This window comes from Myiozetetes cayanensis, unplaced genomic scaffold, assembly GCF_022539395.1.
Source record: "Myiozetetes cayanensis isolate MyiCay16 unplaced genomic scaffold, myiCay2020 scf5-8, whole genome shotgun sequence".
Taxonomy (NCBI): domain Eukaryota; kingdom Metazoa; phylum Chordata; class Aves; order Passeriformes; family Tyrannidae; genus Myiozetetes; species Myiozetetes cayanensis.
In genome coordinates, this window is record NW_026087742.1 from 66,776,119 (window position 1) to 66,790,587 (window position 14,469).

Below are 14,469 nucleotides of genomic sequence, written 5' to 3' on the forward strand. Positions count from 1 at the left end.
ATGTAGAAATGGTAATCACGTACCAGATCAAGCAGCAGAAACTGGCACAACTTCATGCAAAATGTATGGAGGAAAACGTTGAAATTTAGGGGCAGTCTGTACTTTGTCTGTTGCTAGGCAAAACTTCAGACATTCTTGAAATCTGCATACCTGGAAGACAGCTGGTCGTAGAAACCATTGAGACTCAAATCCGAAATGCTTGAGGCATCTTACCTATGGTAGAAGAAAATCTCAGTCTTCCAGTGCATAGATATTCTCTGTCTGTGAAAAACTGTATAGGTTACTGATAGTATTTCTCCATTTAATGAAGTGTTATTTTTAAAGACAAAATAAAGTTAAGCTAGAGACAAAAAATGCCCCAAATACATGCATCTGTTTATAATCCAAAATGTGCGTCTTTTCTGTGGTTACAAGGTACAAGCATACCCCTACTAAATGAATAGAAGACAGTAGTCTTTCAAGACTGTTTTTATAGCTCTGGATAGATTTTTCTAGTACAATTGCCTGCTTTTATCTTGGTGCTTTTCTTGTGTGCATTTTGTGGGGCTTTTTTAATCACTCTAGCTGTATCTTTAGGGGAGATTATATGAATGTATGCAAATGAGCCCACTACAGATTGGAAACTATTTTTTTTGTAATTCACAGGGTTTAAGGTCCGCGTATCTCTATGAGAAAGGATGTATCAGCCATATGCAGATAAATTCTTTAATACACTGCTGACTTCTTTTCTTGTTCAGAGGAAAACAATTTTTTTCAGCAATATAGAAATTTCTAATTATATAAAAAATTGGATATGTCAACTGTGATATAAATTTATGCCTCTCCCTTGCAAAATATGGAATTGTTTACAAATAGTCACGAACATTTCTGCAAGGATGACATAATAAATATAAGCAAATTATAATTGCCTTCTGTAATAAGGGGGAGATAGGCTGCTTTTGACTAGTAATTAAATCCTACCTCTCGGCAGTGTACGTAGTAACTCCATGTAGCTGGTGTGACAGTCAATCTTATCTTGGGTTCCTCTAAACACACCCAGGCAAGGAGGTAAGCACTCTGTCAAACCAGTTTGGCTCCTTAAATAATGAGATAAATAAAGCTACATTTGCAGCGGAGTGGTAAAATGGCTGGAGGAAGTGTCATGCTGGAGCTGGTTGAGTAATGCTTGGGTCATACGCGATGCTCAGCCTGGATCAGAAGTGGAGGGATAAGCGCTGATGTCGAAGAGGAAAGATAGGAAAGGGGAAGTGTTGGAAGAGTTTGGAAGAGCAGGAGTTGTTGTGCCTCCCTTCTGGACCTCTGTGTTCTTCACCTTAATGCTTTAATTGTAGTGCAGCAGTTAACCCTGCGTGGGGCTGCCTGTGACTTGGGCAGCTGCTAGCGCTTCTTCTATCTGTGGTTCTGCAAACCAAGCAGAAGAGCTCCTTGGAGAATAAGAGTTGAGAAGTAATGTATTTGACCTAATAAATACTCAAACATTAAGACCAAAATGTTTGGTCAGGAAAGACATAACAGGGCAGTATGGTGCATAAAGAGGGAACTCTTCAATCGTGTTTAATTATTAAGTAGAGTGAAGTCCTGATTTTGAGGTTGATGGTAGCCTGATCCCTGATTTCCTCTGGCAATGACATTTCATTTTTGTAAAGGCAAATATATCTCAAATAGGGAAGGAGTTAGATCTTTTGGGGAAATGTGTATATATAATTATAAATAATGGGTGAGTACTGTTCCGGGTGGCACTGTGTCTGATGTGAGATGATAGAAGGGTTTGAAGGAGATGTAGCAAGAATAGGATCCCCTGAAAAGCTGAAAGCTATGTAGTCAAACACAAGAGCATATTCATTTCAGGGTTCTCAAAGTATAAAGCCATTTGACTAACTTACTACATGTTCATGAAATATTCCTTTATATTTAAATACTCTAAAAGGGTAGTATTCATATTTTGGAACTGTTCCAGCACCTAATCAGTGACAAATATTGGTCAGCAAAATTTACTGAACCTAAACTTATTTATTCCTTTGCCCAGACTGAAATTCTGGCTCCTCTAGTTGTTCTCCTGTCATCTTTTCAAATGCACGCCATCCTTTCATAGCTCCCTTGGACTTCAATTTCCTCCATAGCCATCCTTCCTCCTCTGACTGCAATTATTTAATTTCTTTGCCAGAGGCAATTTCTTTCATCTCCTGCCAAGGAGAAGGACTACATATAGGCAGAGAGCCTCTGGTCATGTGTCGTACCTGATGCCTCTCATTAGATGGTGCTGTGAAGCAGTGGCAATGACCTCTGCCATCCAGCGCTGTGATAAAGGAGCTGTAATGCAGTATATTGCTGCAAGCCTTGGGAAAGAGAGCCTTTCAAACTCTTGCTCCTACCGTAGTAACTTGATCCATACACAGTGTTCTTCAAATATCCCAATATAATTATTTGTATGTGTATTTATATTCCTTTCGAGTTATTATTTTTAAAATGCCTAAAAAAACACCCAGAAAAAAAAATGCAAGATAAAATTTTTCTTGGTGTCACTGTTCTCTATAGCTTCTCTTGCAGCTTACCTACTCTTGTATCTCGAAACATAAATGTAGTTTAGAAAGTCCCCAGCTACCAAACAGGAGCTTTATGATCTTGCTTTTCTTTTTATTCAAACTGGTCAGATCCGTGGAGTTCTTTTAAGCTAATCCTTCCCCCTGAATTATTCAAACTCCAGAGAAGAGCATAATATTTCTCCAGTGGAAATTCAGTGTTAATGTCAGTGACTTCGACTTGATGGCTTACTTCTACATAACTGTGGCTAGATAATATTGAAATTTCTAAATTTGTTGTTTAAGCATTACAGTTAATGCCAAGTGCCAGAGTTTACTGGGAAGTGATGTTGTGATTATTTTTTCCAGACTCCATCATGACATTAATTTCCTTTACAGTGTCTTTTGACCCTGTTAAATGTTCATTTCCACACGATTTCTTTGCTCGCTGTCCATATGTCGCCTTCTTAATGAGCCAAGAAAACCTGGTGATAAGGCTTGAAAACCAGTAGGTGTAGGAGAGAGAGAAATATAAAACTCAGGAGATGTGGGGACGGGAGGGAAGATTTGATGAGAAGGCTATTGGTTCCCCAAATCCCATGGGTGCACAAATGGGAGTATGCGTGAGAGAGAAAGGGGGGTGTTTGTCAATGCTTTTGGTTGAAGTAGACTCAGTTCACATCTCAGTATGTATGTTGCTCAAAGTACTGCTTCCAGTAAAGGCTGAAAAATTTGAAAAGATTGACAGATCTCCAGGAATAACAAGAAATTACTTCCATGCATGAATAACCTCACTAAACATGCGAAAGCAATTGTATCTAAAGCATTTCTCTTTTGTGTGCACTTTCTTTTATCTGATGCCTTTTTATTCCTCTTGCTGAATGTCATTTCAAGACCTTGTGGTTAGCTCCCTGGTTTGCTCATGGCACCAGTGCTGCCCTCCGGAGAAGCACACGTGTTTAAAATACACGGAAATACAAATACACCCAGGATCAAGGCAGTCAGTTTGTAAGAGGACTGTAATCTAGGGCAAAAGCATGCACTGCTCTTGGCCATTTCATTCTGTATCTCTGTATCTCTCTGCCACTTACATAAATAGTCCCAAGAGGGACTCACTTGCAAAATAGCAGAGTTTTAGCATGTTTTTCTTAATCAGCATGAGCAAAGATATTGTTTTCTTTAAGGTCCTTCCTGTAAAAATTGATGCTAGTGAGCTGAAAGCCTGTATTGAGCCTTGCAGTATATACTCCAACCTGGAATGATAGTAGTAGTAAAACTGAACATAGAAAATACAAACATCCAAAGGCTTTTTATAGTTTGCATTTATCTTTTGTTCTACATGCACAAGGTCAAAATATTTAGAGATTCACTTACAGTGAAATGGAGACAGTATTTAAAATACTAAATATAAAATAATAGATTAAAATTGTAGACAAATGTAATTTTTAGTAGATCTACAGCAAAAAGTCTAACTTGTATTTGCTTTAATCCTTTTTTTTCCATTTGTCCTAAACAAATATGATTTTGATTATCACTAATGTTTTATCAATTAATACTGCAAGTCATGCCTCTTTCTGAAGCTTGTAAAAAATCCCAAAAAAAACAATTACTACAAATTTTTTTTTCCTTGTTCACCTGAAACCAAACTGCTGCAGTTGTTGTAGATTTTGTTTTTCTCTTTTAGCAAAGGAAATGATACAGACAGACTTTGTATAGAGGTTTTTGGGGTGGAGCTTTTTCATTATTACTGTCTGAACTTGAAGTTCTTTGTGAGGGCACGTGGCCATCCATCCCATCTGTCACGTACTGCCTGGATGCCAGGGCGCTGCATCACTTGATCTTTGGGTATGTTAAGCCTCTCAAGAATCTGCACAAAAGTCCACATGTTAACCTGCTCTTATCTCCAGCATGCTGTGGCTCCAGCCCTTTGCCTTTCTGTGATGCTTGGAACCCCTGTTTCAGTTGACATGGTCATTTTGGTTCAGGGGAGAGGTAGTGGGACGTGTGAGGGAGTTATATGCAGATGGGGTTGGGGGTTTTTATAGAGAGAGATATATATATTCAGTACTATATTAAAGCACAAAAAGTCTGGAGGATTGCAGATCACTTTATAAATGCAGACCCTTCACCTAGGCGTGAGGAAGAGAGTGGGAAAGGAGACTGTGATGCCACTTCAGGACAGCAGGAAGATCGTGGCTTTCTCCTGGACTGCTTAACCAGCCTTACAAAGCCTTCTGTGTCTGAAGTCTTCTCCCAGTTCCTCTTTTCTAAGCTGTGGTGTTGCTGATATTCTTCTAGTCTTTTTATTTCAGCATCTTGGGGGAGATATTGAGAACATGCAGACATTCTGTCCGGGGCAAACTTTTTGTATGCCACAGTTGGACACTACATAGAAGTCCAGTTGTGACAGCTATGCATGGATTCATTCATCTCTTGAGTGCTTATCCCCCAGCTTGGAAAGGTGTTAACAATTTGAAGTAACAACCAGTGCAGTGCTGCAGATGTCGATGTTTCAGAAAAAAAGAAGAAAAAATGTTATACAGAGTGATTGACTTTCACAATGGGCAAGTTCAAAATCTGGCTAGCATGAGGGAGCACGTATTACAAAACGTGGTCATTAAAAGATATCTAAGCAGTGAAACTGGAATCTCTGCTTGTCATTTCTCTTATCTCAGTTAATAACTTTTCTAGAAACCATTCCTTCATAATCTTTGTTTCCTGGGTATGTTTAACTATTTTCTGTGGCAGAAAGAAACACCAGAGTCTAGTACACCACCATTTTACTGTGAATTACTTGAAAAAGACAACTTTCAGTAAATTTCTTTTTTGCATACTTACAGAATTCAGTGACTGATTTCTGCTTGTTTCAGGGTGAACAGAATGTTTGAATGTTTTTTCATGACTTTATCCTTTTCTCTGTTTAATAAGGAACACTTATGCTTAAGGAGCCAAATGCCACCATTCTCTTACCACAAACCACAGAAATAGTATGGAGTTCAACTGGCAAATTTTAAAATAATTTTAGTCTTCTGTTCTCTTGGGAAGGGGCATAAATATCCACTTTTATTTAAGTGAAGTTAGTTTTAAATACATATCAGAAAGTAAATGGTTAAAGTTGAAATTGGCATGCATCACTGAAGGTGGCAGCTTTAGAGCTTGTGTGCATTTGAACTGTTTATGGAATTAATAGGTTCCCAATAATTCAGATGTACCTATATAATTACAATAAAATATCAATGGTTTTTTTTTTTCAGAGACGTCTAGTAATTTAGATTCCGCTTTGCATTTGCAAGTTTTATGTCCTACTGGAACAACTACTGTTATGTAGTTTATGCTGCCCATATCTGCTCATACAGTGACACTTTTTTTATCACATAAAGTAATTTATGCTGGTTTTCCTAGTCTGATACCTGTCAGTACAGTCACCAGGATAAACAACCATTGACTTATTCATCTTGTTTTTCTTTGTAAGATGCTCTTGTTTGTGAGGGAGGAGGGGAAGCTCAACTGATTTGATTGATCCCACATGTTTATCCTTGCTCTTTCTGCAACACTGATCTCCTAAGTTAGGGATTCCCTGAACTATTGGAAGAAAAACTTCACTCTCATCCTTCAGATTGTGTTTCTACATGTGATTTGACAGAAAACTTGAAGAGAACAAAGTATAAACAGCTGATAAGCAGAGGTCTATGCTTCTCGCACCTACTGCACCAGTAATCATGTCCCTTCTTGCTTGCCCCTTATTCACTGTTTTTCTTCATCTTTTTGAAAAAAATGTAGTTGTATGTTATTTCAGGAGTCTTGGCGTGTTTGTCCAGAAGGCATGCCACAATAAGACCCCATCATTATGTTGATGATAGAAAATAACAGTTAAGACTTTTTCAATAATCAACCATTTCCTTTTATAAATATCTGTTCTGGTTTGTTATCAAAGGCAGTTAGGGCTGAAGACAAAAATTTCCACATTCTCTGAAATGTAATGATGCCTGGGGATTTGGGGTATGGAGTTAAACATGGCATTGAGCAATAGAGCGGGAATTATTCCAACTGAAAAACATTAGTGTTTTGGGGAACATTCACATGGTCCAGTATAAGTGATCAATGGCAAAATCATCATCTCCTTCAGCCTTCTTATTTTTACTGTGCAGTTAAATTATATCACAGATTTAGTCGTAGATATTTTCCTTCTTACTTTCAGCCACCCTAGTTCTTTTCCTCAGTGGAATCATACCTGTCATGGCTTTTAGCAATGAGGTATGAGATTTGAAATTAAGAGCTTCCTTTTGTAGAAATCCAGGCCTCACTCTTGACTTTTGTGCAGTTGTTAGGTTGGGCAATGTCATTATTTCATTACTGGACAGCTGACTGGGAAAGCCTCTGTGGGCACCAGCTTCTTGAGCAGTTGTTGACTGACCTCTCAGGAGTTTGTTGGACCATGAATTAAATTTTTGATCAGAAGGGAATATAGCAACATGGCTCCCACAATGACCGTAGGTGCTTTGGACCTGGAATCTCTGGTGCTACCAGGAGTGAAATACCAGGAGTATTTTCCTATGGATGGAAAATATGAATGCCTACTCTTTCTGTACATCTTCATGGGGCTCAAAATTCAGGGAGACAGATCCTACTTGCCTCAAAATTAAACGGATCTTTTCTACTGCTTGATTTTGAGAAATCTAGTCATCACTATGGTTGGGCTGTTTGCTGCAGTGTCAAAGGTTTTCTACCCAAAGGTCTGATTTTGCCACTTGTGTCAAGATTGTGTTCAGCAACCCTCTAAATATGGCTCCTACCGCCTGCCCTTTGGGTGGGATTTGGATAAAACAAATTACTACAGGAGAAAAATATGGTAATGTTAATTTTTTTTGGTTTGTGTTTTTTTTAAAAAGAGAAAGACCCAGCTGAGAACAGAAAACTGGATAGGAAGTCTGCAAATGCCAGACAGCACAAGCTATTTACTTCAAAGCATAATGGCAGTACTTTGTGGCAGCTACTGTGTATGCCATTCAAAGACAAGTCAATATTCTGCATGGCATTTTAATGGGACTACAAATAGCCATGAAAGGGGGAGGCAGGTCTTTCAGTAGTACATCTGAATGCAGGAGAGGGAAAAATCCTTCCTGCCTTTTTTTACTTCTTTTTTTTTTTTTTTTTGAAGTTACTCTTCTTTTGTGATAGACACAAAAGATAAAATCTGTCAAGTTGAGGTATAGCATGTTTCTGAAGGCACTTTATAAAATGCAGTGGACTTAAAATACTATATAAAACGTGTTATGAACCTATTTCCAAGCCTGGCCAAACCGTTGGGATGCCAGCACACTGGGAGTTGCCTGCACTGCTTGCCTGTTGGCTGGGGTGTAGCCTGTATATCTCCTTGTGCATCTTACAGTAGCAATACCATTCTGGAATGATACATTGGATGAGGGTGGTTAGAACCAAACAAGTACTGTAAATGTGGAGATACATAATGCTGGGATTATGGAAGGATGGAGCCATTTGCCATGTAGTCTGATCTAGATTTTTGGTAGTGGGTAGGGGGAAGAAAGGCCATTGGGAAGGTAGTAATTCAGACATGAATGTGTGTGTGAGGTGGTCTGCTGAGGCAGGCACTGTGACAGAAACTGGCAGGGCATAACCACAACTCTGTACTGGAGATGGCACCATTGTGTCACGTTTGTATCATTGTCCCAGCTCCCTACAGAACACAAACAGTCCTCTCTGCAGCATGATAAACTTGGCTTTTCTTGCTGCAGGCTGTGCTGGGGACCTGAAGTTGATAAATCAGTGTAGTATCCTTGAGCTTGCCATCTGATTAATTGCTTGCCCTATGAGATCCTGGCATAAACCTGCCTTCAGGCAGTCACTATTGTGCATGGTTCAGTATCTTTCTGGATTCTTCCATCCCTAACCTACAACCCTGCATCAGGGAATGGCATGCTTCAAGCTGATGAAGGTAGCATTTCTCTCAAATTGTTGTGCAAGGTCCTTGCATGGCTTGAGATGGTGTAGTCTATGTGGAGTGGGGGTAGTGGAGCTCTTAATGAGGTTGAGAAGGCAGGCTGGAGGGATGAGTACCTGTACCAAGGCATTGTTCAGATTACAAACTGGGCATGGTACAGTGCTGTCTCCTTGTTTCTGAGCAGGTAACACATTTGTGATGGAGAACTGGTCGGCCAGCATGCCTGTGTGTGAGGTATGATTCTTGCATTGGATGGGGAGAGTCTAGCTTTGGTGTTTCCATCATTGCAGTGTTGAGAAACCTCCTGGGCCCTTGCACTTTGAGTTTCATATGATGGTAAACATCTACTGGCCTGTGGTAGGGCTGCCTTTTTGCTAAAAGCTGTACAAACCAGTTTAAACCATGGCAGCAGCTTGACGTGGTGTCCCTTAGTATTTTTTTATTAAGACTGAAAGTTCTGTCAACTTTGGATAGCTTTTAAGGCAAAAAAGGCCTGTGTTATGATTAGCCATATGTGGCCTCTAGCATGACAAGCCAAAGAAATGCACTCAATGTTAATTTTTGTACTGACGTATATAATCATCTATATTCTTCTGTGCTATGTTCTTTTTGTTCAGTTTGTGATGATTTTGATGTTATGCCATCCTCAGGATGGTTGATCTTTGGTTATTTCTTCTTGATTTGTCTCCTCCTACAGGAATCACAGCGAACATGAAATAAAACTAAAAAATAATAATAAATAAACTAGCCCTCAGTATGTGTAAGCATTTTCAAAATGTCTAAATTTAAGTAAAGACTTGATTTGCATACTGTTTGAAGTAAATGCGCTGGACCTGGCAATTGGGAGTTAGCAAAGCATTAGGGGACGCAGTCTTTCAAAAACAAAATCAAACTGTTTTATAGCAGCAATTAAATGTGATTTTATGATACAGTCTTATTAATTATGTCATTGCACTCTTCATATGAAAAAGCAGTGAAAGAAGAATAATACTCTCAACTAAATGAAGGAGAGAAAAGAGACATAATTTGGAAAGAGATGTTGTACAAACATGGATAAAAATCACTTTTGCAAGATGTTTTCTCTATTATTTGGTGGCTCATGTGGCCTAAGTGGTTGAAAAATTGTCCAAAATCAATTATGCCTATTACATAATAGTACCACACCCAGTATAACCAGCTTTAATGAATAAACAGTGACTCAGAAATTGTAGACATAGTTTGAAGATGTAATATCTTAGGGTGGGATTCACTTTGTCTTACTCAGAATCTTAAAAGTCAGGGCACTCTGAGCCAGCCTATATATTTCCTTTTTTTTTTTTTTTTTTTTTTTTTAATGGTATCTGTAGGCTATAATAGCTACAACTGAGCTTGATGCCCTGCACTGGATATGAGCCAGATTGAAGTCCAAGCTGAGAAAAGTTCTCAGTCTCTGTATAAAAGCAGGTGTTAAAATGGAGTACTTATTTTTGTGACACCAACAAATTCAACATGTTGTGCAACTTGGAAAATGTTTCGGTTTCAAGCACAAGTGTTAAATTGTTCTTTGAGAATATCTTTTAATTACTTAATTATTAGTTATCCTTTTAAAGTCAATATTAATGAAGCCTAACTTGGCAGTGCCAACGCTTTTATTTTAATATCAACAAACCGCATAGTCGTCAAAATGTGTGGGTCACAAGATTGGTCTGACGGCTCCGTCCTGTACATCAAATCAGTGTTGATTGCTGCAGTGGCTGCACAAATAACTTAGTCAGAATGCTTCCAGTGTAGCATCTTCTAATGTAATTTTAAGAGGTCTGCAAGTCTAATAGAGGTATTTACAATGTTGTACTCAAATTGGACTCTCTTGTTGTTCAAGGATGGCTTCTAGTTACCTGAGGTCATGTGCCTGGAGACTTTGTGATAGTCAAATGTTCCACACACTATTTTGGAGACTGAGGTGTTGGGTTTTTCTTGTGGAAAAGACCACAAGATGCCCCATGAGGACATGATTATGCACTGCAGCATGACACTCTTGTGTTCTTCTGGAGGGGCTATGCCAAAGTTTAACTTGTCTTCAGTGGCACATGCTCCTTGACTTATCAGGAGTAATTTTTAAGTTAGCTATATGCTGCAATTTCAGGAGTCTGTTTTTGTTTGTTGTTTTGGTTTTTTTAAGGGAGTTTCAGCTCAAAGGTTTTTTGTGGATATAGAAGACATTGCAGGTTTGGGATGGGCTGAACTCTAGTTGAAGGAAACACCTTGTCATCTATTGCATGAATGACTTACCAGCAAACTCCCTATAAACCCAAACATTTGGACTGTGTAGTCCTGTAGATGTCAGTGACGACTCCAAAATGAGAACAACTTCTGGACTCTAAGAGTAGATTGGAGTTTGAAACATAACCATAGAGCTAGACCCCAGTGCTTTATATATGGTACAGTTCTGCTGTACGTCATGCAAACATAAAATGTCTAACTTGTGGAATGAGGGGCGTAACTTATAACTCATATTCCCTATTACCTAGGAAACATAAATATTTATATTTAAACTTCCAGTGCTGTTTTGTTACATTGACTAGTTTCCTCAAAAATATTATCACTGAATATACAAAATTGGAAGCAAAGTATCGTATTATATTTGAGATAAGGGTAATTTTCAGATTCTGTGGGTTTAAGTGATTATTGAAAATATTGCTATGATACAACCTCTACTTTTCTGTAAGAACAGACTGTTGTTACAAGAATATTTTATAAAATGCAGTTCTCCCAGGGGAATCACTATCATCCTTTGTTGTTGAAAGTTGGTGTGTGTGTGTTTTTCTTCTTTCCCAGAATTTTGGGATTTTTCTTACCTTGAATTGGTGTGTCATCATTCATCCTCTGTCATTATTTATTAAATCCTACAAAAACAACCCTAAACCCAAAAGAAGATTTTTGTACCATTTAATTTTGTCCTCAGTAGGGAGGGTGAACTTGCAGCATTTGAACGAAAAAACTCCTATGTTAAAACTAATTACTTAAATTTTAGGATTTCTGGTGTTTGCATACCCTTATTTTGCTATTTAGAAAAAAATAGGGTGATAATGTAACAGACCATAAAAGAACTACATCCTCTCCTTTGCTCTTTTTACCAAGCCCAGCTCATTTGCTTCACTACTAATTTCCTTAATTACTGTGGTAACCAGTAGCTTTGCTCTGGGTGCACACAGGTTCCACTGCACGTTTAATTGTGTGCCTGTGGTCCTGCACAGTATTGAGGACAGTCAGGGTTAGCATTCATAAGGGAGGCTCATAATTAGCTGGTGACTGAACCTGGTGACCTCTAAGCTCAAATAAATACCCTTCCTAGTGTTTTATTTCTGTACTCGACCTGGAATAAAACCTCTCTGTTGGACTGTTTGCAGAATATTGTCTCTGTTTCTGACTTGCATGTGGGTTTTTAATCCTGAGCATTTAGAAGAAATCTGCCAAATTTGATTTCTTCAAGGAATGTGGGCAGAGGGAGGATCTAGTAGTGACTTCAAGTGAGTATAGACTTGAGCAAGGGCTATGTTGATGATTGTTATAGAAGAGAGAGTTTTTTTTTTTTTTTTTTTAACTCTGCTGAAAACATGTGGGCAGTGCTTTGCTTTTGGCATTGAATATCTTAAGTCTTTTATAAAATATTGTTCTTGTTCACTGCTTTTTCACTCTTAATATAAAAAGTAGTCTCATTAATACAGTCTTACCACTTGCCAAGCAGTGGGAATTGATGTGCACGTGGTAATGCAGACTTGATGGAGTGGTTCTTTAGTCACACTGCCTTAGGTGCGAGTGGCGTGAAAAAAAACCATGAAAATACTGTGTGCCAGATATCATGAGTATACACGCTGTAACATGAAGCAGGAGATAAAAGACTTTCTCTTTCTTTTGCGCTTGTGTTTGAAATTTGTTTTATGCTTTTCAGTGTAACTGGTACTGCTTTAGAAAATAATAAGTATTTCCACAGAATGTAGCTGAAGATGAATTTACGCTAGAGGAAACTACTTTAAGATGTTGGATCTGACTTCTTTTGAGGCATAAAGAACGGGCTTTTAAATACTTATTTCTTTTGAAATTAATGTAAGAAAATAATAGTATGAACTAAGTGCTGAATCAGTATTTGTTGGTTTATTGTTTTATTTTGTTTGGGTTTTTTTTGGTTTGGTTTGGGTTTTTTTCAGTACTTCTTAGATGGTCTTGCTAGTTCTGACTTTGTGCACTGTGTCCCATTAACTCTCAATTCTTTCTCTCATAGGCAGTTACTGGGAAAAGCTTTGGAACCAAAGACTTTCGAGCAGCTCTAGAAAATGGAGTCCTGTTGTGCGAGTGAGTATTGACTTGCCTATATAAAAATCCTTCAGGTAAACATCAGCTGGCCTCTTTCCTTCCTGGCCTCTGACATTTTTTTTGAAGTACTGAAAGTATTTTGTGTTAAGTAATTTTTCAGGTTTTTTAATATCTGTTGTTTGTCATGGGAAGTAAAAACAGCTTTTGGAGACTCTCTTTCTAGATCTACATATGTTGTCCCACACACCTGTTTGTGTGATACTGAGAGGATCGTGCTGATCCTCTGGCCAGATGATTAATCTTTATTGGGTATAACATCTGTGATATCTCTGGGTTTGCTCTTCAGCTTGTGCAAGGTGGTGTGGCCATGGCTGGCATCAAAGCACTTGGTTATCCCTATACCCACTGTAGTTGGGGTTTGGTTTTCTGTCCTCCGTCCCCAGACCCTGAGTGTTGGTACTGTAAATCTTGAAAGCTACCTATGCCTACCAGAAAACTTTACACTAAGTTTTATTTCTAAAAATACTATACTTCAGAAGTGAACTTCACAAAATTGTAAATTGAAGATAACAGGCATTTGCTTTCATGTGCCTATTACTTATTGCTTTCATGGTTGCATCCAGCTATCTCAATAATATGGAATCTGTTGAATGAAATTTGTCCTCCTTTATAAAAATATACTTAAAAAACCCCCCAGTAATCCTATAGGGTGATAAAAATAGGCTGGATCTCCAGCATAATGTAGAAATATGTTGTTGTATATGTGCACGTGCAGTCCAGATTTCAGTACTTTATGGACTTTTTTAAACAGCAAACTCTGACCTTGGCTTGTTTTGGAGTACTTTGTATAAGAAGCTTCCTTGTGCTTATATATTGTAGGCTTGGCAGTAATGAGACTTGTCTGGTTTCGTTGCTAGACTGAGTCAGAGGTGTAAAATGTCCACTCGTCAGGTCTCATCCACATATCTGTAATTGGTTTTGTACTTACTGGAGCAAGTTTCCAGGACTGGAAGTGGTGCTAATCCCTTAGTATTTTAAGGAACAGCAGGTGTAAATGTCATTAGAATACCAGTGCAAGAGAAATCTCGTTAGAGAGCTACCTGGGATGCTAGGAAAAAATACCACAAATCTCAGAGCCACTCTAAAATCAGTTCAACCAAACTAACTTTCAGAAAATATTTACAAAGGTTTAGTTCTCTGAGCTTTTCTTCCCATATATAATTTTTTCCTTCTGTGAATGTTACTGTGTTTTCTGTCTCTGCCTTTATTTTTCTTTGGGCGCTTTGCCCATCCAGGCATGTCTTGCAAGTTGGTTATCTTGTGATATGGAGAGTTAATTAATTTTCAATAATATTGTAGAGGTGGATGCTGTATTTTTGTTACTTACATAATTAAATGTTAATGAGTGTGCATGTGGTAATAAAAATAGTTAATCCTTTTAATAAGAAGATATTTCTTCAGGTATGTGTTTAGTGGGATTTGTATATTGTATTCAGATGTAACTTTAAAATAGTGTGTCTAAGAATTGGAAGTTAACTGATACATCCTAATCCTTTGATATTTTCATTGTTGGCAGTTATTTGGCAAAAGAATGTGAGCCTCCATCTGCCAAAAGCAAATCAGTTGAATTTATCCGTAATTATTAGTAGTGCAAGAAAAACATCCTGTAATTTCTTTGGCTGAGCAGCTTGCCTTAGGAGG

At 38.1% G+C, this 14,469-nt stretch overlaps 1 protein-coding gene across 20 annotated transcripts in view; it reads left to right on the plus strand.

Moving 5' to 3' along the window:
- Positions 1 to 14,469, plus strand: part of LMO7 (LIM domain 7) — a 130,070-nt gene that overhangs the window by 23,169 nt on the left and 92,432 nt on the right. For all 20 annotated transcript variants that reach the window (XM_050331826.1, XM_050331818.1, XM_050331820.1 and 17 more), the window contains exon 2: positions 12,737 to 12,807. In XM_050331826.1, the coding sequence (XP_050187783.1) occupies positions 12,737 to 12,807 (71 nt within the window). The remainder of the gene's footprint in view (positions 1 to 12,736; positions 12,808 to 14,469) is intronic.